This window comes from Gordionus sp. m RMFG-2023, chromosome 5 (genome assembly GCF_954871325.1).
Source record: "Gordionus sp. m RMFG-2023 chromosome 5, tfGorSpeb1-WG-v2, whole genome shotgun sequence".
NCBI lineage: Eukaryota > Metazoa > Nematomorpha > Gordioida > Chordodea > Parachordodidae > Gordionus > Gordionus sp. m RMFG-2023.
The window spans coordinates 23,881,268-23,907,736 of NC_088779.1; the positions used below are offsets into that span (position 1 = coordinate 23,881,268).

Below are 26,469 nucleotides of genomic sequence, written 5' to 3' on the forward strand. Positions count from 1 at the left end.
AAATATGAAAATTAACAATGATATATTGAATATCGAAAAATTAGAAATTTTATATCAAAATAGCTCAAAAGAGAAAATTGAGATTGAAAACAAAGTTTTTTAATTAGATTATAATATATATTTTTTAGATTTTGAGTTTAGTAGATTTAATTAAAAATGATGAAAAAAATCTAAAACACTTAGAAGACAGTATAAATGAAGAATCTAATAAAAATAATATACAAAAATATAAACTCTATCCTAAGCTACCACCGCATGTGGAAAATAGCTTGCAAGTTATTCAAAATTTACTATAGAAATACTCAATCCTTATATAGATTTTGGGAAAATTAAATGAGAATTTAGATGAATGTATCCAAAATGAAAAATATTATTTATATACGTCTTTCATACAATACATTGAAGATACCTGGTACGTGAAATAACCACCCTTATTTTCTTTAAAAAACAATGGTCAAATTTCTAATTTTTAATTAAATTGTAAAAATATTTTCGAAATAAAGGGATTATTTTTTTTTCTAAAATTTTAAAAATACTTTGTCTTTTGTAAAATGAAGTTAAAATTATTAATACTTATAAAAATTATACACATTAGGATATGACAATATCTAAAAAAAATATAAATTTCAAAATTTTTGTAACTTTTTAAAGTTTTGAAACATGTCCAAAATCTATTATACATATTAGGATATGACTATATCTAAATAAATATAAATTTCAAAATTTTTTTAACTTTATAAAATTATGAAACATGTCCAAAATCTTCCATTAAAATTTTTATAAAAGTTTAGTAAATTTTGAAATCTATAATTTCTACCAAATTATTTTTATACTTCCCATTTTGATGCCCATTTTATTATATAAACTAATATTTCTTACTTATTTTTTCATAAATTTTACAACTTTATAAACTTTTAGCTAAAATATATTAAATTTTATTAATTTCTATAAATTAAAAAAAAAACATTAATAAAATTTCTTAAATTCAAAAATAGTAATTTAAACCACTATTTTATTATTACATCAATAATAGCATATTCCTATCTTTCATTTTAGCGCCATTTTATGCCCAAACCACAAAATGGCGTTACAGCTGAATTTTATATATGGACAATTTTGAAATGCATTTAATGAATGAATCGCAAATCTAGTAGTATATATACATCATTGGAAGCAAATTAATTTTTTTTAGTTTAGAGGCCCAAATCTGCTTACAAAAAGGAAATGTAATTAAATAATGATTAAATTTTATATATAGACTGATCCTTTCTCATTTTTAAAAAAATTCAATATTTCTAATTTATTGATTCATTTCATTTTTTATTTCTACACCAAAAAAATTCTTTTTTAATGTATTACATTGGCCTATTGCAGATCTTAAAAAAAATTGAGATCTGCTGAAGTGCCCATTTTTATATTTGAATTTTATACAATCCAATTTTTTTTAAAAAAATTACCATTTTACGACTATGGTCCAACTCAAAGAAATTACCATTACAAAAGCTGATTTATTTAAATTTTTATTAGTCTATTTACAATTACATGACTTGTCAGATTAATTTGATTAAATTTTATAAAATCATTTATATATATTAACCCTAAACCATATCTCTAAACTTTTAATCCTACTCCTTACTTTAAGAACTTGTTTTTTTCATCAAATTAAAAATCTTCTTCAGTTGATCATTCCTTAAGTTGAGCTATTATCCAATTTGGCGTACACCCAGTAGATTTATGGTAGACAATTATATTTTATAACATATTATTTAAAAGTTCGCAATTACGTTCCGCCCTGCTCATAAAATCCTACGACCAGGTCCTATTTTTTCTGAAAGAATTGACAAGCGTTGGTTCGAGGCTTCACGGCGGCCAAACAAAATGTCGGAATTTGTTTGATTATATTTTGAACGTCACGTATTTTTGGTTCGACATCTATTTCCTTAAATTATTCGAGTATATTTTTTAAAATCATTTATTCATTAAAATAAAATAACATCTTTTTAAAAAAAATATTGGATTAATAAATACTATATAAAGTATCTTGATTAGTTGGCATCGTTACTAGTGAATCGTGTTTTAAGTCCACTTATTCTTTCTAGACATTTGGTCAGAAATGGGGATGGAACCTTATAATATTTAAAGGAAGCGGTTTATAAAATTTACCTGAATTTTTTTTTTGTCCCTAAAAAGGGAATACAAAGATATAGCTAGTCAATACGGTTGGCCCGTTATCAATTCCGATACTCAAAACTTGCGAGATTTTACCAACGAAAACAACGTCAAATTCGCAGACGAATCGCACAACAGGAAGAAAATTTTAACATCCACTATCAAAAAAATTTCCGATTTACCATATCCTTTTTTTAAAATTTTTTAAAAATACCTTTCAAAAAATATAATTGGCATAATTATGGAAATCTGCTATTTTTAGGGGTTAGCTCCCTATCGGGGGGGGGGGTCTGAACAAACGTTCTATAATAATGTAAACAGTAATATATTTCGAATTGAGACGTTTTATTCTCCACAATGTCTAATATACATGTCGTATTCGGATATAAAATTCATGGGGATTCGAAACTCAATTGTAAATCGTTTACTTGGGGTGACTTTTAAGATTTTGAAAATCATATTTGGCTGGATATGTATTCTAGCACTTATAGAGTTACCCATGTAAATTTTTATACAAATTGGCCGAATTTTTGAACTAATAATATTTTTTTCATACTAATTAATTAAAACAAAATTTGATGATAAAAATCATATGAAATTTAGAACCGGCCCGATTAATATTTTAACCAGAATAATATTATATAACCCTGGAGATCTTGCCTATATGGCAAAAAGGTAGACCTCTATTTGTCAAATTTCAAGGTTTAATATAATATTATTTTGGCTAAAATCTTAATTGGGACATTTTTAAAAATTGACCCAAATCGGGCCGTTTAACAACACTAGTGAATCGTAGGGGTAGTTCCTACATATGTTTTTCTGTCAAATCAAATTTTTTAAATTTAAAAATCTTTCCTCGAGAATCCAAACGTTCTAACTTGTAAAATTTTTTTTAGGGTTTAGAGTTTATGCGCTGCAAACTTTTTTTGGGGAATGATCCTTGCAATTAATATATATAAGACCATTTCCAAAGCGGACGTTTTTTTAAAGCGGTTTCGGAGGCATGTATCTAGTAATTAGTAAAAAAATATCTCCAATTTTTGTGTAATATAATATTTTTAAAACAAACTCAACGAATCATGTATCTCAGTCGCCATTTAATCGTAATTATCTCTTGTTTGGAAATAATAAAAAAAATTGCTGTAAACATGCCTCAAAAACCGCTTTGAAAGAACGTCCTGTCTGGAAATGGCCTAACAGACGACAGTAATCGGAAAATTCGAGTATATTATGAAATTTTTAATTTCTTCAAAAATTTATTTATAGATTGTTTAAAGTATTGTAGTATGCTTTAGGCAGAATCTTCTTTTTTTTTTAATTTAAAAGAAAATAGCGTTCGACAAATGATGTATGTTTTTTTAATGCGAACAAGAATATGATTTTGGCGGAAGTATATTCCAATATCTGTAGAAATTTTACCCTATAAATTTTAGAATTGCATGATATTACTCTTATAGTAATAACTGACAATACGCTCATTACCCGCGCTTGATTAACGAAACTCGCGGGTAACATATAAGGGAACAAACGAACAGAATAACTTGACGAATCCTTAACTTTGAAAAATAAATTTTGATTGACATGGTTCATTATACACTAAACCGCTCTGGATGCTCGATAAGAAAATTTTGGAAAGGATCAAGTCTTTACAATCAAAAACTGATGAAGAAACATCGAAAAGGCATTGCGATCTACTGGACATTATGCCTATGAATAAAGTTGACCTATTCACCATCCTTTTGCTGGAACCATTTTACAAAAGATTCAAGTATCACTTTACCGATCTTAGAAAAACGAACCAATTAAACAAAGTTATTATAAATATTTTATAATATTTGGAGTAAGTTCAATTAAAATTGATAATGCACCTATTATAAAAATGACTCTTAATTTTATATAATATAGCCCTAAATAATAATTAAATGTAAAATACTTATTTTTATAAAAAGCATTACACCCACACCCTATTCAAATCCGTAATTATTACGTAGAGAATACGGGCCACCATTGTTATTACTCCATTTATTTTTCCAAATTATTAAAAAATTTTTAAAATAATTCATTTAAAAAACTTTACATTAAATTGTGGAATGTTTCTATATTTCCGCCATTGAAATAGATTAACAAATTTAAAAAGTTTGACGCCATTTTATTTACGCCGCCCATAACATTAATCTACCGCCTTATCCTATCTGCGGGGGGGGGGATTCATTTTAAAAAAAATAGGTCACCATAGATTATTTTTTGTGTATGATTTTTTTAAAAACTTAGGAGATTAGCTCTTAGAATTTACTAGAACACTTCTAAAAACTTAATTAACCCTTCATATCCCCAATAAAATAGAGCCGTCATTAATGATGCCATAGAATGTTACGTAATTTTATATTTCGTTTTTTTTAACTTTAAAATTTGTTAACATTATATGATGATATATATTTTTTTAAAATGGAGTAATTATAAAATATAAAGCGGCCATTTTTTTTTATTGAAACAGGATAAATCTGACTTTTATTATTAAATGAGATTCGATTCCATTGTTGGAGTGTCAGTTCAGTCTACTTTATTTCCCACTGTTACCTGTTTTGATATGCTCATGCTCAGAAGTAAAATTGTTAAAATAACCAGCCTAAACTTTTTATTTTATAATATGAATATCTCATTTTTTAAATCCTCATTCTGCGACGCTCGTCTCTCAGATGCCAAATTTTACTAATGCCAGTTCTAGCTTTAATTTTTGTTATCCCTTGATTTCTACGAGTTTTATTTTCTTTGAGATATCCCATTTCGAAATGAAATTTAAGAATAAAAAACCGAATTTCCTCACTTCAAATCCCATTCCCACGGATCCTTAGAAATTAGAAATAAATTGATAAATGAGGAAAAAATAAAAAGGGCCATTATACTATAAAATCACAAAAGCCTCTTAAAAAAAATTTAACGCCTTTATTTTTTTTAAAAAAAGCCTGAATGGTATTACAGTCAAATACTAGAGTGGATCAAGCTTAACTCTCCATTTTTATGCTCTTTACTTCAAAATTCGCTTGATAATTTAGGTATGGCTGCTACCGATATACAGGTTACTAATATTTATTAATATTAATTATTAAGGCGGTATCCTAGCTTTTATTGATTCTGACAAGAGCATTCTATTTTAAGAAAACCACATAGGGCACCCCATTTTGTGCTTGTTTTTTTAGAAAAAATATGATGATACCTTTAAAATACGCTTATAATAAATGAATAATTTATATGACTTATTCTATAATGTCATATTGGGTTAGGTAATTTATGGGAATTAGGAATCTCAATTTTATATCATTTATTAAGGGTTTTAATTTTAAAGATTTTGATCGGAAATATATTCCAGCATGTGTTAGAGTAACCACCTTATAAAATTTCAGATATTTTCTGCCATAAATATTCGTGTAATTTATGCAAAAAATTTATATAAATTAATAGTATCAAAAAATTCATGGCAAAATTGTTTGAAATTCACAGTGTAAATACTCCATACATGCTGCAATCCATTTCCGGTCAAATCAGATTTTTTAAATATTAAAATTGCCCTAATAGATTTTCAATCCCACAGAATTCCATATCCTAATTCCCAAAATATACATATTCCTTCATATTTTTATGTGAACTATTCAATGATGCATATATACTAGATTAGCGATTCATTAGTTGAAAGTTTTCATACATAGGCGTCAGCTATAGCGCCATTTTGTGGTTTGCGCGACGACCAATTATGATGATTGCATATGAATACCATTTAATCGACGCCTAAATAACAAAGTGGCGCTGCAGCTGACTCTTATGTATGGACACTTTTGGATGCATTTAATGAATGAATTATCAATCTAGTAGTGTATATATACACGTCGAACTATTTTTTAAATATATTTTAAAAAAATGAATCAAAACAAAGCCGAAATATCTATTTTTTTTTATTAAACCTACTTTATACTATAAAAGAAGGGGATAAATTATTTACAAATTTTATATTTTAAACGCTCTTTTTTTAGATAGAATTCATTAAAGGTTTCGTGTACATAGCTCAAAACAAATTAAGACGCGATTTGCCTTCAGCCTTTACCGACGACGACACATTCTCCCATATAATTGACGAGAGCATTTTGTTTCACAAGAGTCTCAATTTGCTTGGTAAATAAATAAAATATTTTTTATTATATACTTTTATTCATTATAAACATTGCAATATAGCGTACCAGTGATGAAGTGCCCATATAATTTCGAGAGAAACAATGGTTCTCTTGAAATTTTACAAGATTCTTAAATAAATTTAATATTATCTTTATACTATATTTAACTAATCTGACTTGGTTAAAAAAATAAACTATTATTTTTACTTCGTTAAAAAAATGAATATTATTTTTATTAATATTAAATATAATGGTCATTATAACAATATATTTTTTATGTAATTTTATTAATTTCTTTAAAAAAATATAAGCATTGGGATGAAATATAAAAGAGCGTTTAATATTTTTTGATGTAAGACATGTAGAATTAATTAAATTATTTTGATTATCGCGTCCAATGAAAACTACGATTTTCAGAATGATGTTTTCTTCATTAGCAAATAAATTAATTCAATATAATTTCCTCTATTTACTGAATTATAGAAGATTCACCATTACCACTGAAGGCAAGCACCCGAATTAGATAACATATAAAGTTGATCAATATTTCCAATTTCTCTATTTGATTCCATTTTCAAATTATGCTGTTCGATTGATATTTTGCTCATCGAATCTAGCATGCCGCGAGAATTAGTTTATTCTATATCCACTTTTTGTCAAAAATGACTTTTTTTACATAAATCAATTTTTTATAATTATACCAATTCTATATACATTAAAAAAATCGAAATATTTATGAAATTTAAATTATAATCCGATACAAGGTTAACTATAACTATCCTAGTGAAAACAATAGAATCTTATTTTTTAGATTGATCTCCTATAAAATTATAAAAAGTGGAGATAGAATATTCTAATTAGGCGAAAAATTGTTTTAATTGAATCAACAACTGCAAATGAGCAATTAATTCTTCATGTCTTAAATTATTTATATCCAATAATCCTTTATCATTCCAGGCATATTTTTCCTTTGGGAATAGTTGGCATAGAGAATTAGAAAATTCGTATCCAGTGAGCCATTTATATTTTTCATATTTATCGATAGGAAAATTACCAATGCAAGTTTTTATTTCTTTTTTCAAGTTTTGTAAAATTGATTTTGATTTTTTCAATTTTCGCTTTCTAAATGATAATCAATAAATTTTCTATAATACATTTACAATATAACTCTACACGATGTATAGAATTTTTAGTCACACGTATAGTCCTTTTTTCAATTCAGATATTAAAAAAAAATTTTAACTTATTATATATCATGTTGTAACGGTCATTTTTAAATTATTTTTTTATAAATATGATCCAGAATACCCCGTCTTAAATGGTTAACCTAAATAATAAAAAAGGGGCAACTTATATTTAAGCTAGAACTTTTAACATAATTTTGAATGACGGGTATCCTTATGATCTTTTCGCCACGGCCAAGAACACTGAGGACCATCTTTACAAATTGTTTTTCATAGATTATAAGGTGATAGCTATAAGGAAAGACTAGAAATGATTTGTTGCCGATATATTAGGTCGCCATTCTTTACACGTTAGGAAGTCGAAACTATTCGAAAAGTTTCGACTCTGAAAAAATTTGTCAATTACTGGAATTTGGTGGGGGGGGATAACATTAATGTTTCAACTCATCCTCATCGCTAGTATATTTCGTTTACATCTCACAAAGCAACATGCAAGATATTGTATAGATAGACGTGAACAGGAGATTACATAACTTTAAAATAAAAGGATACTACGTGTAATTTATTTATTTTATTATCATTGTTAAGCATTAGTTAATTTTCTATAATTGATATACTACACAAGAGAGCTATAATATAAAACAAGTTTACGATTTTTATATAATTCCTAAACATTATTTGTGGGTTATGACAAACACTACTTAACGTTAATTAATAGATCTTATACTAGTGGCATTGCTAGCTTGCGTGGTTTTTAAATTGATTTATTTGAAAAAAAATCAAAAGGCGCTGCAAAATTTTTTTCCCTCCAATGACTTATATCATTTCATTATGTATTCGAATTTTTATTTGTATATAATAACAGGGTACGATTTGAACTTGCCAAGTTGTTTGGAAATATTTTGCGAAAAATATTATTTTAACAAATGGATATCAATTGAACACAAATGTAATACAATATAAATACAAAATATATATAAATACATCCATTTTTTTTTCCTTGGCCGAAAAATTTATATTTTTTTTATTTTCCAATGTATTCCTCTCAAAGTAATAAAATTTTGCTAATCTTTTATTACCTTAATTTCATTCTTAGTTTTAGGATTGACAGTTTTGAGTAATTATGCCCCGCTTTCTTAACCTTAATTTACAAGCCTTATATTTGATCAGTGGTCTTATTTTTTAATATAGTAATTCGTTGTCTTTTCTCTTAATATCTAGTGTTGGTTTAATAAAGTTATTGGACGAGTTGTTCGCCGATTTATTCGACTTGCATCTTGGGGCTTACTAAACTGATTTATTATTTTTTTATATAGCTGCCACGGAAAAAATGAATGAATTTTTATCTTCCCCCGACGCCTGGTCTTGTGAATGCGATGAAAATTTGCTAAACGAATTAACAAATAAGGATAAAATACCGGAATTCGTTGAAAAATACGTCGTTTTACTGGAATATCTAAATGGTTAGTTATTTCAATTAATTAGAAATTATTACCTTAAATACTAGTGTTTTGATAATATATATGTTAGTATCAATGTGTTTTTCCGACAATGGAGCCTTCGAATGATCCCAGGGTTGCAGCTCTCCCGTTTTTGGCGTAATTTCCCGATTTTTTTTTATCTTAGTGCCAAAACACACCGTCTATACGATTTCTCCCGATTTTCTCAAAATAAATTCGCTCGATTTGTAAATTTTTTTTAAAATAGTTAAAAATAGCTTAACCAGAAACTTACGCTATCATTTTTTATTTTAATTCAATCATATATTTAAAAAAGCATCTTGTGTTTGTGTATTTTTTAATCCGTATTTTGAGAAAGGAAACAAGTTTAACATCCAAAATTTTTTTTAAATCGTAATATAAAAATCACAAGGAATTCTATTTATTCATAGGTTAGAGAAGATTAAGAATGTACCCTAAATACAATTTGTATAATATGTAATGAAAAATTTAATATCAGCCACGTAGGAGTCCATGATGTAAAAAAAACATTCAACAAGGCAAAAACATATTTCCAATTTAAAAAATAAAGAATCATCAAATAATATCCAACATGCTTCAAAAACGCTAATTTATATTAAATATTGTAGATTAGGACAAATTTCTAGTTTAGTGTCCAACCTAATTATTTGAATTTACCTCTAAAATATATGCTTTATAATTCAGCGGGAAACAAAAGAAACCATTTTATTTTTAAAGCCATTTCCAGTTCTTGTCCTTTGTATATATATATATTTTTTAATTTATTTTGTTTTAATTAACCAAGAATTATCATTGCGCTACTTGAATATCATAAAATATTTACCCCGATTACATCTAGAGAATCTGCAATTCTAAATTTTTTTCCCACAAATTTTACAACCTTTTTGAGAGCTTAAATAATATGTACCATTTTTCCTATCAAATACAAATATTTTGAAAAAATTCGAAAAGCTCGCAAATTTTAATGAAATCGTTATGTTAAATTTTAAAAACTTTATAGATTACATTTTTATTTGTATTTATTTTCATTAAGGTTTCGAAAGTGTAGTAAATTTAATTTTTTAAAAAAATGTTTTAGAAAGGGCGGCCTTAAAATAAACCAATTCTCTGTATTATTATTATTTAAAAGATCGTTACGAATACATCCCTTACCCTTTGCAAAAAATCCAATTTTTGTCGTTGCAAATAGAATTATTAGACGACTTTAGGATAAGATTACTGCAAATATGTCGACAGAAAAAGTTGGATAACACCTCCCTGACCGAAATCAAGATCAATTTGAAGCCGTTCTGTTATTTGATTAATTCGTTTCACATTATCATTAAGCTACTGGAAAAATGGCGGGATACACCCGTAAGTATTATCATTTTCCAGGGAAAATTCTCTCTCCCCTCCACACCGGCGTAAAATAAAATCATATTAATAACCTTAAAAACTGCTCTGATTAATTTTATTGATAAGTGATGTTAGTTTAACCCCCCCCCCCTACCCATTTAATTTCATAATTCTTTTAGTACATATATTATTTTTATGGTATGGTAGACTATATTTAATTTTATTCAAAAATTATGGCCCAAAGTACCCCGGTATGATTTTTTTGAAAATGATTAGGCCCGATCCGAAATTTTGCAGATCTTTACTCCTTATTACCAATTATTATTTTAACTATCTCTAATTATATCTAACAATCAAATGTTTTTTTCAGACATTCGTATTGCTTGCCTACATAAAAAGGAGGTATATTAAATTTTTGGCCTCATCAAAAGCGCTCAAATGCCAAGGTATGTATGAATATATTCTAATATAAGTTTCAACCTATAAGGAATTCTACTTAAAAATAGTTTTGAAATTTCCTGTCATTATTACAAAATAAAAAAATAATATTTTGATCAATTTTTTTTTGTATTTCTTTATTTTTTATCATTAATTTAAATTTAAAAAAAAACAACCCTATATTATAATTTTTTGAAATTAATTATTATAGCTTCCTACCCTTCGGAGGATTCAAATGATTATACCCAAGCTAAGCATAAATGTGAAAATCCACCAGTCGAAAATAATAATCTTACACCAGCAATAAATTTTGACACAGAAAGTGATACTCAAGAAATCGAAAGCGAAAATTTTTACAAATTTTTATTGGCCGGATATGAATCAGATGAAAAAGGAGCCTCCTGCTTTGATTCGCAGAAAGATATTTTAAATAATTCCGATATAACAAGTTTGAAAAATAATTTGATAACGAGTTTTAGAGTGTGTAAAACAAAATTATCAAAATAAGATTAAATAGGTTCCTATTTAACTTAACCATTTTTTCCCCTTAATACAAAAAACAATAGTGATTTTATTATTTCCATCTTCCACATTTAGAGGTATAGTTCAAGATACCGATTTTAGAAACGGAGCCTATTTTTTAAATAACAATATCCAAATATGAATCGATACTCGACATTTTAAAAAAAAAAAATTGACGCATCGTTATTGTTATATTAATTTAATTTAGATACTAAAACCGGATTTTTATATTAGATTCAAACGATGATCTCAGTGATGAAAATTCGACTAGAATATTTTCTCAAACCTTAGAACTTTACAATATGGCATTCGATGACGCCTTGTCGCAATTAGTTGATTGTTCTCTCGCTCTATGGAAATCCAAACTCAAATTTTATAGGAATCAAAGGTATTTTTTTGATAACAATTTGAAGATTGGCTACAACTAAAAAAAATATAAAAAAATAATAATGTTATTATGATTTAGATGGAACGTTTACCCTCCAAAAAGTTACTTCATTAATCGCGAATTGTCAGTGGACGCTTGTGACACCCTGAGCTTCATGAAAGAAATATTATTTATCACAAAAAATGGTTTGACTGAAGACATTTTTCGAAAATTTTGGATAAGATCGGCCAAAAATTTGGATTCCTACTTTTTCGATGAAGTAATAAAAACTAAAAAAAAATCCTTTATATTTTAATTTAAAATGACATAAAACTTGGTATGTAAAAAAAACTCATAAATAAAAATACCAGAAAATCATGGGTTTTCGTTTTCTCCATATATAAAATAAATAATATTTAAAATTTTAAGGCATAAAAAACATTTAAAAATTTTGTGAATTAATATGTAAAACTCACTGAACATTAAGATTCTGATTTACTCAATGACGGGATTGATTCATAAACGTGTATCAATACAAATTAGCTGGGACATGCCCATCTAAATATTTTATATGAAATTTTTTTTCCAAAAAATAGTTACATTTATTCAGGCTCTGTCCAAGATACTTAAAAATTTAATTAGCAAACTTTAAAATTTTTATCGAAAAAAGTAAAAATAAGCTTCCTTTAAATACAAAAATAAAAACATGTCCAAAATATAATTTCTAATAAAAATTAAAAAATTATACGATTTCATTAAAATTTTAAAACTTTTGAAAAGCTTTAAAACTTTTTTTCGTATTTTTTAAAAAAGATTTTGGAAATCCTTAATAAAAATTCTTATAATGGAAACCAAAATGGCATGTCGTCAGCTGATTTGTATTCAAATTGGAAATGCATTTTAATGAATGAATAATCAGTCAAGACAGATATTATGTCATTAGATCGACTATAATTATAATCGAATTATAGGTCATCTGCGTTAACAGATTCAACGAAGGCGGCATCGCTCAATTAACTCACGATATAAAAAACGGATTTTTCGTCCTATTTTCGGCTTACTCAATTATCCCCGAAACTTTATTTAAAAGGTGAAAAAAAATATCATAAGATATTAAATGGGTTTAGGTAGGGCTAAGAAAAAATTAAAAGAAAAATTTGGGCTTTTGAAATTATTCAAAAAATAAATGATAATTTTTTTTTGTTCTTAAATTAATATTTGAATTTTCAAAATTTTATACACACTCAAACAATTTTTTTTCCCAATAATTATTAAAATATGGCATATATTAATTTAATCGATATTCCTTTATATATTTTTTAATATAATTTCTCTGAGAATAATTTATATTGATTAAAATATTCTATTTTATGTGAAACATATTGCAGGACATGTGATGCCTTATTAATTTTAAACCTAAATCGTGGGACCTGCTTGTTATTGGAGGAAAATTTGAAAGAAATAGACGCAGAATATGACGATACTCTCAAAAATAGCAAACGGCTCACAGAAATATTGAATGACATTTGTGTTAAAGTTTTAAATTTAGAGGAAGTCCTAAAAATTTTGTTATCGCGTAATTTGATGTAAATTTTATTATGAAGTCTTACAAGAAATATTTATGGGCTTACAAAGATATTTTTTTTATAAATAAATATGATTATAGTTAATTTATTAATATATGAATAATAAATATTTTCATTCATTATATTATCTTGACCCAATCAGGCACTCTTCTATCAATCACTTTTATTAGAAATGGGGAAATGACAAAGGGGGCAATTTTTTATAGCCTGAATTTCTGAGGTATAGGCCTTGCGCTTACATAACCTGCACGTCCATATGTTATTTATGTCCTCTTTCTGTCTAAGTATAGTAGAATGAGAGGTGGTGGTCAAGTCAGCCAGTGGTTTCCCGCTTACCACGCTAATTATCTTTTTGAAATCGAGTTTTATATCGATTTCACACGAATCGCAATTAATGAAATTATCATCGTTCATGTCAGTGTTGTCGGTCGAAATGTAGTCTTTCCAAACTTTCGAAATATCGATTTGATTATGATCTTTAAAATCACGGTAAATCACTCGAAGGGTATCTGAAGATAAAACCTTAGAACACAAGACGCATTTTAATTCGATTGGACATTGAATTACGGATTTGTTGGTTTTGGATAAGGATTTCGTGTATGACACGCGATTTTTCATGCTATCGCAGATTTGTATCATGGTACCTTGGTTAGGATCCGCATGCGAAAGATGGGAGTTTGTTTGATACTCCTTAAGCTTAGAGAGACCCCATAAGCAAATGTTGTAAAAGGAACAGCGGATAGAAGCAAAAACTTGGAAAATATAATTAATTTAATATATTATATAAGAAAACCTAAATATTTTAATAAATATTAAGCGTGATTTTACTTAAAGTCGTATATAACTGTGTCAGATTAAGCTCTAGTTCGTAATTTTGCAGTAGAAACAATAAGCTGTTGATTGCATCACCATAGTTTTCTAAGACAAATATAATTTAAGAGGACATGTTCAATTATAAAAATAGACATATTCCATCAAAATTCTATTCAATTTATATCCTTTAATATCAGAGATTTTTCACCCATTCATGCATTAACTGTCAAATATAAAATTATTTAGGAGCTTATCTTCAAAATAAAAATCTGTATCTAGTAAAATTAATTTTATTAATTTTTTCTAAAATATCGACCCTGATTTTTTTAGTGGTCCATTCGATATATCTGCTGATAATTGATATAAATAAGAGATGAAGGCTACTAGTCGGTCTGGAACCGGTTTTTAAAGATCAAACCTTAAAATTCGGAAATTGCGAATCTTGGTTCGAACCGGTTATAAAAAATTTATATTTATTTTCTAATTAAAAAATGATAATAAAGTAAACGCAATAGTAAATATATTTATTACTATTGAAATAATATAGATCAGCATCCTTAAGATTAGATTGCAAAATTTTCTTAAAATATTTCACAAATGACAGGATTATATCATCTTGCTTGATAAATCTATTAATCTTCATTTTTGCTAAGGGCATCTGCTTTGAAAAAAAATCAGATTCACCGATACTTTTAATTAAAAAGTGGCACATTAAGCCATAAATTTATAAAATAAAAAAATTTCTAAATAAGTAAAATAGAAAGTGATTTAAAGGTAAAGTAATTGTTTATTGAATGTATAAACATTTTTTACTTTTTAAATTTCCTATTGTTTATACTTACTATGTTGATTATAAAAAGATAATATATATAAAAAAATTATCGGTGATAGTCACATTCTGGCCTAAACCATGGTCCGAACCGATATATTAAATAATATCCACTATTTTTTATATGCTGCATTAGCTAATTTTGTTATTCATTAATTGCCATCTATATTTATATGTAATCGTATTATACTTTGATAAAACTGCTTTTGAGCCAACACTAAGAAATGGTACACGTCCGCCTTAAACAAGGATTCTTTTAATAACTGCACGAATTCGTGCGATCTCATTTCTGCGTCCAATATGTTGCCCAAGCTACCTTTATTCTATATAATTTATATATTATATGGATTTTTTTATATTTGAATCGTTGAGTTAAAAAAAAATGGAAAACACATGTGCCATTATGATCATTTTAATAGGTTCTGATTGCAATCCTGTAAATCAGCCCAAAGCCGGGCCTAAAAAATATTTTAAAATGGAACCAGAACCTAGGTATAAAAAATAATGTTGTTTTTCGTCTTATTCTTTATCTTTATTATTATAGTAAAGTACAATATGAATTAAAAGGAGAACGATTATATTTAAATTATGAATCGTGGAAAATAAGGTTCCAACAAGCAGACTTGTGATAACTATTTCTACCAAGATTCTTTTATTTAATATAATCTTCATACAAATAGTGTTGTTAAATGGCTCGTTTTGAGCCGATTTTTAAAAAAGTCATTATTTTATCCAGAAAAATAATGCGCAAACCTGTGGATTCTGCTCATAGATGGCACAAAGATTTGGATATCTATTAGAGGAATCTCGAGGCTTTCTGGAAAAAATAATGAGTTAACCGTTTTTAAAAATCGGTTCCGTTTAACAACACTACACACAAACATTTCTATGTATATCAAAAACTTTTTGTAATATTTTTTTTTATACAAATTACAAACAACAAAATCGTCTATATAAAATAAAATACAAAACATACTATATATTTACCTTGGCCTCGGAGCCTTGTGGGGTCAGTTTTTCTTCATAAATTTCTAATTTTTTCTTATTTTTTCTCAATACTTTGCAATGATTCATGTACAACAACGCCATTAAAACGTAAATTTTTTTAAGAGTTATACATGATAATGGGTCATCTTTCGTAAAGGGCAAATGCGTCAATTTCTAAAATTAATAAAAATTTGAATAGATAATCAATTTTATTTTATATTAAGTTTTGGTAAGGTTTGAATTCCAAGAGTTTTTTTTGATTGGTTAAAATTTTAAATTATTATATAAAGATAAATTTTAGATCATAATTATATTATAATAAAATTTGCATAATTTTTTTTATAAAATTACCAGTTGTTAAAAGATGATTTTCCATTTTTTTCAAATAATCTATGGTTCTAAAAGACTTCTTATGATTTCTTTTTCACATCTTCGTAAAATTTTGCCAATCAATGTTTGCCAGCAAATTACATATTTTATGTAGAGCTAATCATTTTAAGAGAGGGATTTTCAATTGAAAATGGCACAATACCATCGATAACAAAATTAAATTGTCTAAAAAGGGGTTGGGTTATGTTTTGAGGTATTTATATATATATTGATGGGTCGTTTTGTTAATGAAGAGGGCGACGAGGAGTCTAGTTCTACATTTTCTTTTTGCTTTTGTATTTTCATTAAAAGCATCCCATGCTTTCTCTTAAAATTGTATATATTTAGATTTACTCTTCAAATATTTAATTTGGGGAGAAAGAACATTTAAATATTTTATTATGATGTATTAAATTGAACAAAAGATTTTTATAAAATTATTTAATGCAAATGTGATATAAAAGTCGAAAAAATATTAATATAATTAGTTGTTCATAAAATTATTTAGTATGAAAATGTAATGTTATATAAAAGTCTAGAAAAATTTATAATATGAATCAGTTTTTTGTTTGTTTAAAGTAAAATATTGTGATTTACAATTTAAATAAATAAATTTGGTTAATTTTTGGATAATTATTATTAAAATGCTATTATTTGGTAACCAGGTTGATTTAAAATAGCAAACATTTTATAATCAATCAGAGACTTGTTAACTTTATTTTGAGAGATTATTTTAAAATAAGCTTTATAAATTGGCCAAGGAAATTAAATATTTGAACCCTGTGATGCTTGGCTGATCCTTTTTTTAGTTTTTTTTAAATCATCATTAATAGCATTATTTTCCATGTTGCCGTCATCCAATGCGTAAAATAAAGTGTGTCATTGATTATTTTGTCAAAAGACCTCAAAACATAACCCAAACCCTTTTAAACGATTTAACAATTCATTTTGTTATTTGATGGTATTGAGCCATTTCCAAATTTTGAAAATTCCTCTTTTATTAATTGTCAAAACATTAAACCCGTATAATTTTCCAAAGATGAGAAAAAAGGGAAAAAAAACGTAACCTTTTAGAACCAACAATTATTTGGGGGAAAGTTATCTGTATCAAGCATGTTTAAGAATTTATCTTTATTTAGATCAATTTTATTGAAGAGTATCTTTTAATAACTCTGGAAATAATAATCAATAAACAACATAACACCTGTGATAAATTTTGGGCAGCCAACAAAAACTCTCCTTGTGCTGAATAAAATTTCATGCGATCAGAAAATGGCAAAAGGTCTAAGGAACAATTAGCTGATTCGTGGTCCATAAGCGCTAATTTTTCCATATTTTGTATGTCCATTATTTCTTTTAAGTTGGGCTGATTCAATAAATCAAAACGTTTCGTTTCAATACAAATGTCGATCGCAGACTGGCACTCTCCCATCTGAATATGAATTATATAATAAATGTAGTTACATTTATTTTTCTTTCTTGTATTCATATAAAATAATGTTTTGAAGAGTGGTGTCCTTTAGCTCTTATCATTAATATGCGATGCCAATGTTTTGATATTTAACAAAATCTGATAAATCTTTGATAATAATGGGGACTTTTCATTCAATATACTAAGTAGAGGGCCTGCCATGGTACCGACATCAAGATACTGGGTGTTCAGATTCATACCGCATTTATATCTGTGATTATTCTTTGAATTTTTAAACAAAATAATTCCGGGCCAAGGGGATCCCATTATTGTATACATTGCTCGTGGGGATGGAATCGTATATTTATCGACTTTCAGAGCTGTAGGAGTCGTATAATTGGGGAAAATTTGGATGCATATTAATTTTAATATATTTTTTAATAAAAATCTATTTTGTTATAATAAAACATTTACAAATTGCTCGAAAGAAATATGGAAGGGGGTGGGGGGGGGGGTGTCGATATTATACTTTCTGAATTAATTTCCTGATAAAAATATTTTTAAAACGCAAATTCACAATATTTTACACGATTTAAAACCTCGTAAGTGAAAAAAAAAAATTAGAACCGGAGGTAAAAAACCTCTGTATTTTTATTTTCGTAAAAATTATTGGCTATAATAATTTTTTTCGACATTTAAATTTATTAAGAGAAATACAATCTCCATCCACAATTAAGATATTAAAACTAAATTTGACTAAACTTTGTAATATGATATATTTGTTTTATTAGATAAATCATAATTATGTATATACAAATTAAATATAGAATAATTATTAATTGACATCTAATATTGAAAGAAATTGCTCATATGAAACAGACACGTCAAATTGAGCTTCGATTTCTTTCGGAAACTTGGAACATGAATCAAAGCACTCTAACCGACGAATAATGTGAAGAATGGAAATACCGTTTTCCTAACCTTGTTGGGAATAAACACACATCAATTGAGTATTAATTTTAACAAAATGAAATGCGATGTGGCAACTGATGAAACCAAATTTTAACGTTGACGTGTGGGTAGATGGACACCGAGAACTAAATCTCAGTTATAAAAGCAAAATTCGGTTAAAGAAACTTTGCGAGGAATACCGTGATTGGGTAAGAAGCCATTAAGATTTTATAAAAACGATTTCTATTCAATACATGGTCCAAACCTTAACAATAATTTTTAAAATTCAAAGCTAATCATAAGTGTTTGTAATTAGAATTTTTTTTAGGATATATTTCACACATCGCAACTAGAGGAGACACGGGAATCCTGCAGAACTCGTGGGATAATTTTCCTACCAACCTTGTTAAATACATTAGAGTTTAGCCTCCATACTTTTGCGGGCCCTTCAGTTCGGGTTTACCTATTATTCAGACGAATCCTCAATTTTTTAAAAAAAATATAGAGACTAATTCTACCAAATATTTAATAAATTTAAAAATATGTTTAAAAATCAACAAAATAACTAATGGAAAATAAATACTTTGGCTAAACATTGTATCAACTGTTCGTACATACCTTGAGCCCTGAAAATGGATGCTAATTTCTATTTCAATTTTAATTAAAGCATTAAAAAAGTAGTTTCATTTATACTAATAATACTTGAAGCACGTCTTTATCACTGTCAGGGTCTAAAGAATTAAGTAACTGCACCATGTTTGTAAAATGATCATCCGAATTGAGATAACATTCTATGAGTTTGAAATAAGATTTACCTTCTTTGTAAAAGGGTATCGCCTTTTTCCTAATCATGTGTATAAAAAAATTTTCATTAAAATGGACCGATCCCTAAAAATAAAACGTAAATTTTAAACCAATCTGAGAGTAGTCTTCTAGTAATTTAAAAAAGAAAGAAAGAGAAAGAAAAAAGAAAGCTTTTAAATAATAAATTTTCCTAACAATAAACTTTACCTTTATTTAAAAAATAAAAAAACCTCTTTGGTTCTGGTTCCACTCTCTTAACTTTACTAACGGAATATTTAAAAAAAAAATAAGAAGAGAAGTTTTTACCAATTATTTTTGGAAAGATAATGATCTCCTATACTCATAAGGGCTTGTGTTTTGAATTGGTATATCTTTTTCAGGATAGCTTCATCATCGTCATGGAGATGTTCGTTAGTATTCATAAGATCCAATATATTATTCCTATCATCATTTTCCTTTTCTTTCCTCTGAATGGGGTTAGGATCGATCATGATTATAGAGGTAGAAATACGTTCTCTTTGTCGGTATTCTTGAATAAATTTTCGCGACGTTTCGAGTAGCTTGTTAAGATTACCAATAGATCTATAAAACTTCAATAATTCTAACCTTGACAAAAGAAATATATAAAATGAGATAAATTTCTTTTTTTAAGTGAATATCAATTTTAGCCATATAATGTTATTAATTAATTAGTTTGAAGAGTCTTTTTAGCCATATAGTGGGTTATTATATATCCGAAAAAGAACAACATATGACAAGAAAAGGTTCATAACGTGGCATGAGGATTCGATTATTCCATCTCCATTTTTCGTAATTTTACAGGAGAACAATTTAAAAGATTAGGTTTTTAGTTGTTTTCAATAGGATGGTTAACCTTACATTGGCTATAATTTATATTTTTATAAATATTTTGGATTTTATATATGTAATAAAAAATTGATTTATGAAAAGTCATTTTTGAAAAAAGTGGACATGGAATAACCTAATTCTCAGGTAACGATATAATAAATCTAAGTTTACAAAAAAAAAAATTATATTTTTGGTCATGTCAGACAAATATTTACTTTTTTAATATAAAACAACGATTAATTACACCAAATACACACTGGACGAACATTGATTCATGCTATTTACGTCATTACAATAATATTAACTTTTTAATATAAAAACTTTAGGTTTGAGTTAATGAGCTCCGTCTCCGCTGATTCAAAGTCCTTTATCAGTATAAAGATTAAAGCATTCTTAAGATGCACCAAATTTCTATGGTTAGCCTGCCGATTGATATGAATGGTTAATATGATTTACTTTTTTTTAAAAAAAGTAATTTCCTTCACAATTTAAATTTTTTTTAATTAAAGTTTCGAAAAATTGGTGACCATCGTGTAATAATAACTTGATGTGGGGAAAAAAGTTTTGATTATATTTAAATATAAGATTTAGGTTCCCGTTCTATATCGCTAAAAATTGGATCACCCATTAATCAAATTGGGAATATGGATATTTCCTTATTGTTGGCGATTTTTTTTATAAAAAACTCAATTTATACAAGTGTTTACTTCTCTTGCATCTATTAATATTAATTTCAAATTTACTTAAATTTTTTTTTCTAAGAGATATAAGCGAGATTTGCAATTTTTAGTGATTTAGAACCTATCCCAAATATTACAATGTTACTAAAAGTGTTAAATTGATTTAGAGTTGCACTAGGACAACATTTTTTTTAAAATAGATGCCATTGGTTTATAATCATGAATCATGATAATAATCCAATTCAAGGAAATTTTTTAATTGGATGATATATATTTAAAATTATACAATATAGAATTAAAGGTTAGAAAGATATGGGGTGGGGTTAATTGAAATTTTGAAAGATATGGCATTTAGGATTAAGATATATTAAAAATCGTTTTCAATAAAATTCTATATTTTGAAGCTCCACATTTTTATTAATGATTTGTAAAATCTGACAGATCATGTGAGTAACAATAATTTCCTTGAGTTGAGCCATAATCAAATACCATATGACCTCGCATTTCAACATTTATTGATTAACAATTTAAGGCATAAAAAATTTCATTAATGACTTTTTCATTAATCTTTATGGAAATATTTTCTTTTAATGTTTAAAATTATTCATAATAAAAGGTTACTTCCGCTACACAATTCTAATGAAAACAAAATTAACAGCACTTTATCTTTATTTTCATATCGGGTTACAAATTTGTATATCAACTTCTTTTATTTATCAACTCACCCCACTCTACACACTTACCGGTGTCGGTCAGGCGTGATGATGTCAGTAAATCAGTTAGAATATAAGGTGGGTATTTTGATTTTGTCCTAATTTTTGAAGCGGTCATGTCATTTAGAGGCGATAACAGGGAAGAACTTTTATACTAAAAGAAGTTTTAAATAGTATTTTTCGAGAAATAAAATGTATCTAAAACGTGTTTAATGGAATTAGTTTATCGTAAGAAAGGATCTGGGTGGTAAGAGAAGGTAAAAAAAAATTTTAAAAACGAAGTTGCAAAATTTTTGGACAGAATTCTTAGGAATATTTTGCACCAGTAGTCAGGGGTAGTTTTGTTAAAAAACCTGATTTGGATAGATTATTATGATGTAAATCTTTGCTCATAGATGGAAAAACGGTTTGGACCTCTATAAAATCTTAATAGTATAATTTTTTAAAAATTAACCGAGCGAGCCTAACAGGTTACTTGACTTATGGCTTAATTGTATTAATATAAAATAGTTATGAGTTAATTATCATATTTGTTAGGCACTAATATTGGTTAATATGGAAATAAACAGTTGGTGAGGATTTAATTCTCCTGAATTGATGTTTTTTTTACTATTCTACCCAATTTTATTTTATAAAATATAGCATAAAGATCTCACCATTTGGGCTTTTTTGATTAGATAAAGTGACGCGTAATCTTCTAATTTTTGGGCGGATAATTCGGCAGTTTGGAGATCAAATTGATCCAATGAGTTATCATATATCATTTTCCTAATTGAAAAAATAAAATATATAAAATGAAATGAAATAAGGTTATTCAATGACCTATTTGTGATGGTAAAATGCGTTCTGAACTTTTATTATTATTATTTATAATATTAATTTGGATAAAATATTTTACCACAAAATTTTATGGGGCTTTCTATTAACGTACTCGATAGCCTTATTAATATCGCCAGATTTCAGAATACTTTTCAGTTTTGACACCAACTGCGTATAAAAAATTAATTTTTTTTTTTTTATAATTTTCGATTTATAAAATAAATGCATTTTCAATTTAGTTCTTTCCAAGAAAAGAAAAATTAAATAAAGCGGAAAATCGAAAATTGAAATGTACAAATCATTGTTGAAATTTGTTTTAAAAAATTCTCAGGAATTTCTGCAAAATGAAAAATACCCTAGAATTTATGATGATAAGAATCTCTTTGCAGGGCAAATCTGTTAATTTATTCGCCAACCCCTCGTACAACGAATTTAAGTTTAAAATAACAATTTGCATATCGTAATATAAGATGGGGCCCTTGGCCCAGGAATTCGATTTATCGCTGCTGCTGCCATCGGTGTTTTGGAGGATTTTCGATTTAGAATTGTAGCAAAATGCTTGCGGGTCATTCTTTATAAAGATGCAAAAATGATTAATATGATTTTGTATAATAGGCTAGAATCAAGGTTCAATCTGAAATTCAAATGATTTCTCGGTCTCTACCCAAGTCAAATATGCAAAAAAGGAGCCCAGCCCCAAAACTGGATCTGAGTCTAATAAAAGTAAAGGATATTAAAGAGAAAGATATGAATAACCCCTCATGTCCGTCTATTTTATCATTGTTTTGAAAGAGTTGGATATTTTCAGGGGGATAAGATGTTGATAAAATGGCGGATTTTAAAATTAAGAGTAAAAAGATATTTCTGTGATTTATTATATAGGGAAAATCTGCCTCTGTCAAAACACTGCCTTGCCACATAGCGAGGACCTGATAATCCCAATAAGAACTTGATATAATATCGATCGAGAAACACAAAGTTTCCACGTCAAAATACTTACCATTAAATTTGTAAAAAAAGAGAAAATAATTTTATAAGTGTTTTCTTGCTAAACAATGGCTCAACAACACTGGTACTAGAGTATAAAATTATATTTTAAATATTAATTTTGATACCCATCTAGAATTTTTATGTTCACAATTTGTAATCTCCTTTGCCAGGATTATGTGGTTGAAAAATTGTGACCCCAACTATGGGTCCTTGATTCGGATGTTTTTTTAAAGGCTTTCGCTTTGGTTGAACTCGAAAAAATCGACCTAAAATTTGAGTTTGATTCTTATTACCCTAGGTAACGTATTGTTTCTAACTTGCAAAATAAAATTTTAACATATTTCGCAAGTTTGATCTGACAGAAAGAAAGAAATAAATTTAAAGTTCAAGAAATTGATTGTTAATTTTATTTTCAATCTAAGATTATTTTGTTCTAATAAATGAGTAAAATGTTAAATAAGAAAATCAATTTTGTTTATATTCGAATTAAATTTATAGCAGCATCAAGTTTGAAATTTTTATTTCAGGAAAATCGGACAAATTATTTCCCACCTAGCTTAACGTTAGTAATATTTTTAGCTTAAGTTTTTAACCGAAAACTATCACTTTGTCCTCGGTGTTTTTCTTAAAAAAAACAGCAGCACAAATTTGGAAGAAACTACTATAAATTAGATGGCCTTAATGTTAACGATATTTTTTCGGCAAGCGCCTGAAGATTGAGCCGAAATGACATTTAACTATTACCCAACTATAGCTAAGGCTTCAATAAGTTATGACCTCAAAATATTAAGAAAAATATTTAGTGAATTCTAAACTTGCGCCCATTTGAACGCCCAAACGTTTTCGATTTTAACATTGCGAAACCATTCATTAAAATTCTGGGAACCATTTAGCTTCGGTGTATCCTTAATCTTGGCGGTCTCTTCAAAGGATGACATCATTCCGAACTTCAAGTTTCCACTACAATCTAACAGTGCTATTATCCTATTTTAAAAAAATTTTCTTATATAAAAATAGAAGTTTGGTATATATATTTGTAAAACTCTATAAGAATAGCAATTATAGGGTTAACAATTATCCCCCTACACCCTTTCAAAAAAAAATTAAAAACATACCTATTAACAGCTAAAAACAAAAGCCTATAAGGTAGGCAACTTAAAATAAAAATTCAACGATTTTTGATTTAAGAACATAAAAAGAATGCTTTTCATGAGGAAATATTTTTTAAAAAAAACTTAAATTTTGTTGAATTTTAAAAGATTTATGCTCAAAATAATTTTGGCCAAAAAACCCAGTTTAAAGGTTTACCATATGATCGACTAAAATGAGATTGGTATCTTTTTTAAAATTATTATTATTTTTAATAGGAGTAATGAATACGGTAAATATTATCCATTGAATTTATAAAATATATATTAAAAAAATGCTATTACTTTTGTTAAAAGTATTTATAATTTAGTTAAAAAATATTATGTATTTATAGATTAGCCAAGTTTTTTTTACGATGAATCACGATTTAAGGAGATAGATTGAAGAGGTGTGATAAATTTAATAGAACGATCAGTAGCATACGGATTAGAAATCTTGGATAAAAATGTGACTTTAGGAAGGCTGTACAAATTTATATCTCCGGATGTTCTTCCCTTAAAAAAAGAAATTGTTTATTTTAAAATTAGAAATAATGTAATACAATGTAAAACTTTTATAATATTTTTCCATGCAGTTAGGGATTGTAAGCATTTCTTTTAAAATATAAAATGTATGAAAATGGTTCGAAAATAATCTTAAAAGATTTGAAATTTTTTTTTGAATCTTCATTGAAATTGAAGATTATTTTTCAAAAAAATTTATGATTTCATCATGAGAGATTATTTTTATACATAAAAAATAAAAATCACAAAAGATTTACTTATATAAAAGATTTGGAATTATAGATAAAATTTGATCAAAAATCTTGCTTGAGTATTTATAAAAAAATTCTTCATTTTACTTTAATTTTGAAGAGCATATGTAAACATCATTAAAATTTACTATTACGCAACGTTTTTAACATATCAAATTTAATTATAAAGAATAATTTGTAGCATTTTTACATAATAAAATAACAAACCTACAAAAAAATTATTTTTTTTTATTCTGTAATTAATGATTATTGTATGATACTTTTATTAGATCAAAATGCAATTATATTAAATTTTAAAAATCGTTGCCCTCAAATAAAGGTAAAAATTTATGAATAATTATGAACTCACGATGGTTAAATAATCATTTGAGCAATAGAGGCAGCATATAGAATCATTGGTTGTCTATAATATTTAGGAAATAAAATAAGGACAAAAAAAAAATTAAACCTTAAAGGCCTGGGGTAAATCGGTGATGGCATCATGGGTAGAAGATGGAATATCATCGATATGAAATATTCTATATACAAAAATATATACATGCTTAAAAAGCAAAATAATACTAAATATGAATACAATAATATTACACTCCATCAGAACTCTCTAAACCCCTCTCCCCTAAGCCAACGATGAGGAGATCCACCCCCCCCTTTTCCGATAGTCAAACACATAATATAAAAGAATTCAAATATAAAACGGATACTAAGTGCGTTGACCATGAGATTACTCCCTTGAAATTATAATGGCCTCTTTCTTCAGATTAAAAAAAATGAATATATATAAATTTACCTCTGATATGTGACAGGTGAGTATCTAAGGTCGTTATAATTTTTAGGAAACTCTTTCAAAAACAAGACACAAAATGAAGTCTTGGAGGCGACTATCAACAACCGATTCACGTTAACATAATTATCAGCCGTATAAACGTCATTGCCAATTATATGATTTTGTGGTAATGCTAAATGTTTAGATCTTATATCACATGCGTGCTTGCAGATTAAATTACCCGTCGAGTTATAGAAAGTCAAGATAGACATGGTTCCCTGTAAAAAAAACAAATATATATAATATATTTATCCATCTAAATATTTCCTAATGTTCTTATTAT

At 27.0% G+C, this 26,469-nt stretch overlaps 2 protein-coding genes across 6 annotated transcripts; one reads left to right on the forward strand and one right to left on the reverse strand.

Moving 5' to 3' along the window:
• LOC135929350 (RAD50-interacting protein 1-like) lies at positions 1-13,314 on the forward strand. Of its 5 annotated transcripts, none has more exons than XM_065465885.1 (18): positions 1-94; positions 129-275; positions 318-412; positions 1,057-1,153; positions 1,193-1,226; positions 1,774-1,953; positions 2,191-3,980; positions 5,132-5,245; positions 6,195-6,333; positions 8,382-8,465; positions 8,833-8,979; positions 10,127-10,350; positions 10,703-10,778; positions 10,982-11,218; positions 11,527-11,680; positions 11,759-11,939; positions 12,631-12,749; positions 13,048-13,313. In XM_065465885.1, the coding sequence occupies exons 7-18, from the start codon at positions 3,780-3,782 to the stop codon at positions 13,247-13,249; spliced, it is 1,878 nt and encodes a 625-aa protein (XP_065321957.1). In that variant the 5' UTR covers positions 1-94; positions 129-275; positions 318-412; positions 1,057-1,153; positions 1,193-1,226; positions 1,774-1,953; positions 2,191-3,779; the 3' UTR covers positions 13,250-13,313. The 5 variants fall into 5 exon arrangements, with proteins under 5 accessions (XP_065321957.1, XP_065321959.1, XP_065321956.1 ...); XM_065465887.1 differs by having other exon boundaries at positions 1,198-1,226; XM_065465884.1 differs by lacking the exons at positions 1,057-1,153; positions 1,193-1,226 and having other exon boundaries at positions 2,191-2,351; positions 3,764-3,980; positions 13,048-13,314.
• LOC135929349 (WD repeat-containing protein 35-like) lies at positions 13,244-26,398 on the reverse strand. The gene is made up of 17 exons (XM_065465882.1): positions 26,151-26,398; positions 25,812-25,881; positions 25,713-25,766; positions 24,964-25,103; positions 24,276-24,444; positions 22,826-23,041; positions 22,550-22,638; positions 22,308-22,419; positions 20,580-20,680; positions 19,716-20,015; positions 19,308-19,449; positions 19,189-19,251; positions 17,448-17,675; positions 15,875-16,048; positions 15,078-15,210; positions 14,074-14,163; positions 13,244-13,997 (listed from the first exon to the last, which is right to left on the reverse strand). The coding sequence occupies exons 1-17, from the start codon at positions 26,396-26,398 to the stop codon at positions 13,399-13,401; spliced, it is 2,928 nt and encodes a 975-aa protein (XP_065321954.1). The 3' UTR covers positions 13,244-13,398.
• Positions 26,399-26,469: the final 71 nt, after the last annotated feature.

What these genes read in the sequence shown, in the direction of transcription:
- LOC135929350 (XM_065465884.1), top strand. Translation starts at nt 3,780, where the DNA reads ATGCTCGATAAGAAAATTTTGGAAAGGATCAAGTCTTTACAATCAAAA. An exon ending in AAAAGCGCTCAAATGCCAAG is followed by an intron (nt 10,779 to 10,981) that starts GTATGTATGAAT and finishes TAATTATTATAG; the next exon opens with CTTCCTACCCTTCGGAGGAT. An exon ending in AAATTTTATAGGAATCAAAG is followed by an intron (nt 11,681 to 11,758) that starts GTATTTTTTTGA and finishes ATTATGATTTAG; the next exon opens with ATGGAACGTTTACCCTCCAA.
- LOC135929349 (XM_065465882.1), bottom strand. Translation starts at nt 26,398, where the DNA reads ATGTCTATCTTGACTTTCTATAACTCGACGGGTAATTTAATCTGCAAG. An exon ending in TTATCATCATAAATTCTAGG is followed by an intron (nt 22,639 to 22,825) that starts GTATTTTTCATT and finishes TTTTATACGCAG; the next exon opens with TTGGTGTCAAAACTGAAAAG. An exon ending in ACAGTTATATACGACTTTAA is followed by an intron (nt 13,998 to 14,073) that starts GTAAAATCACGC and finishes ATATTTTCCAAG; the next exon opens with TTTTTGCTTCTATCCGCTGT.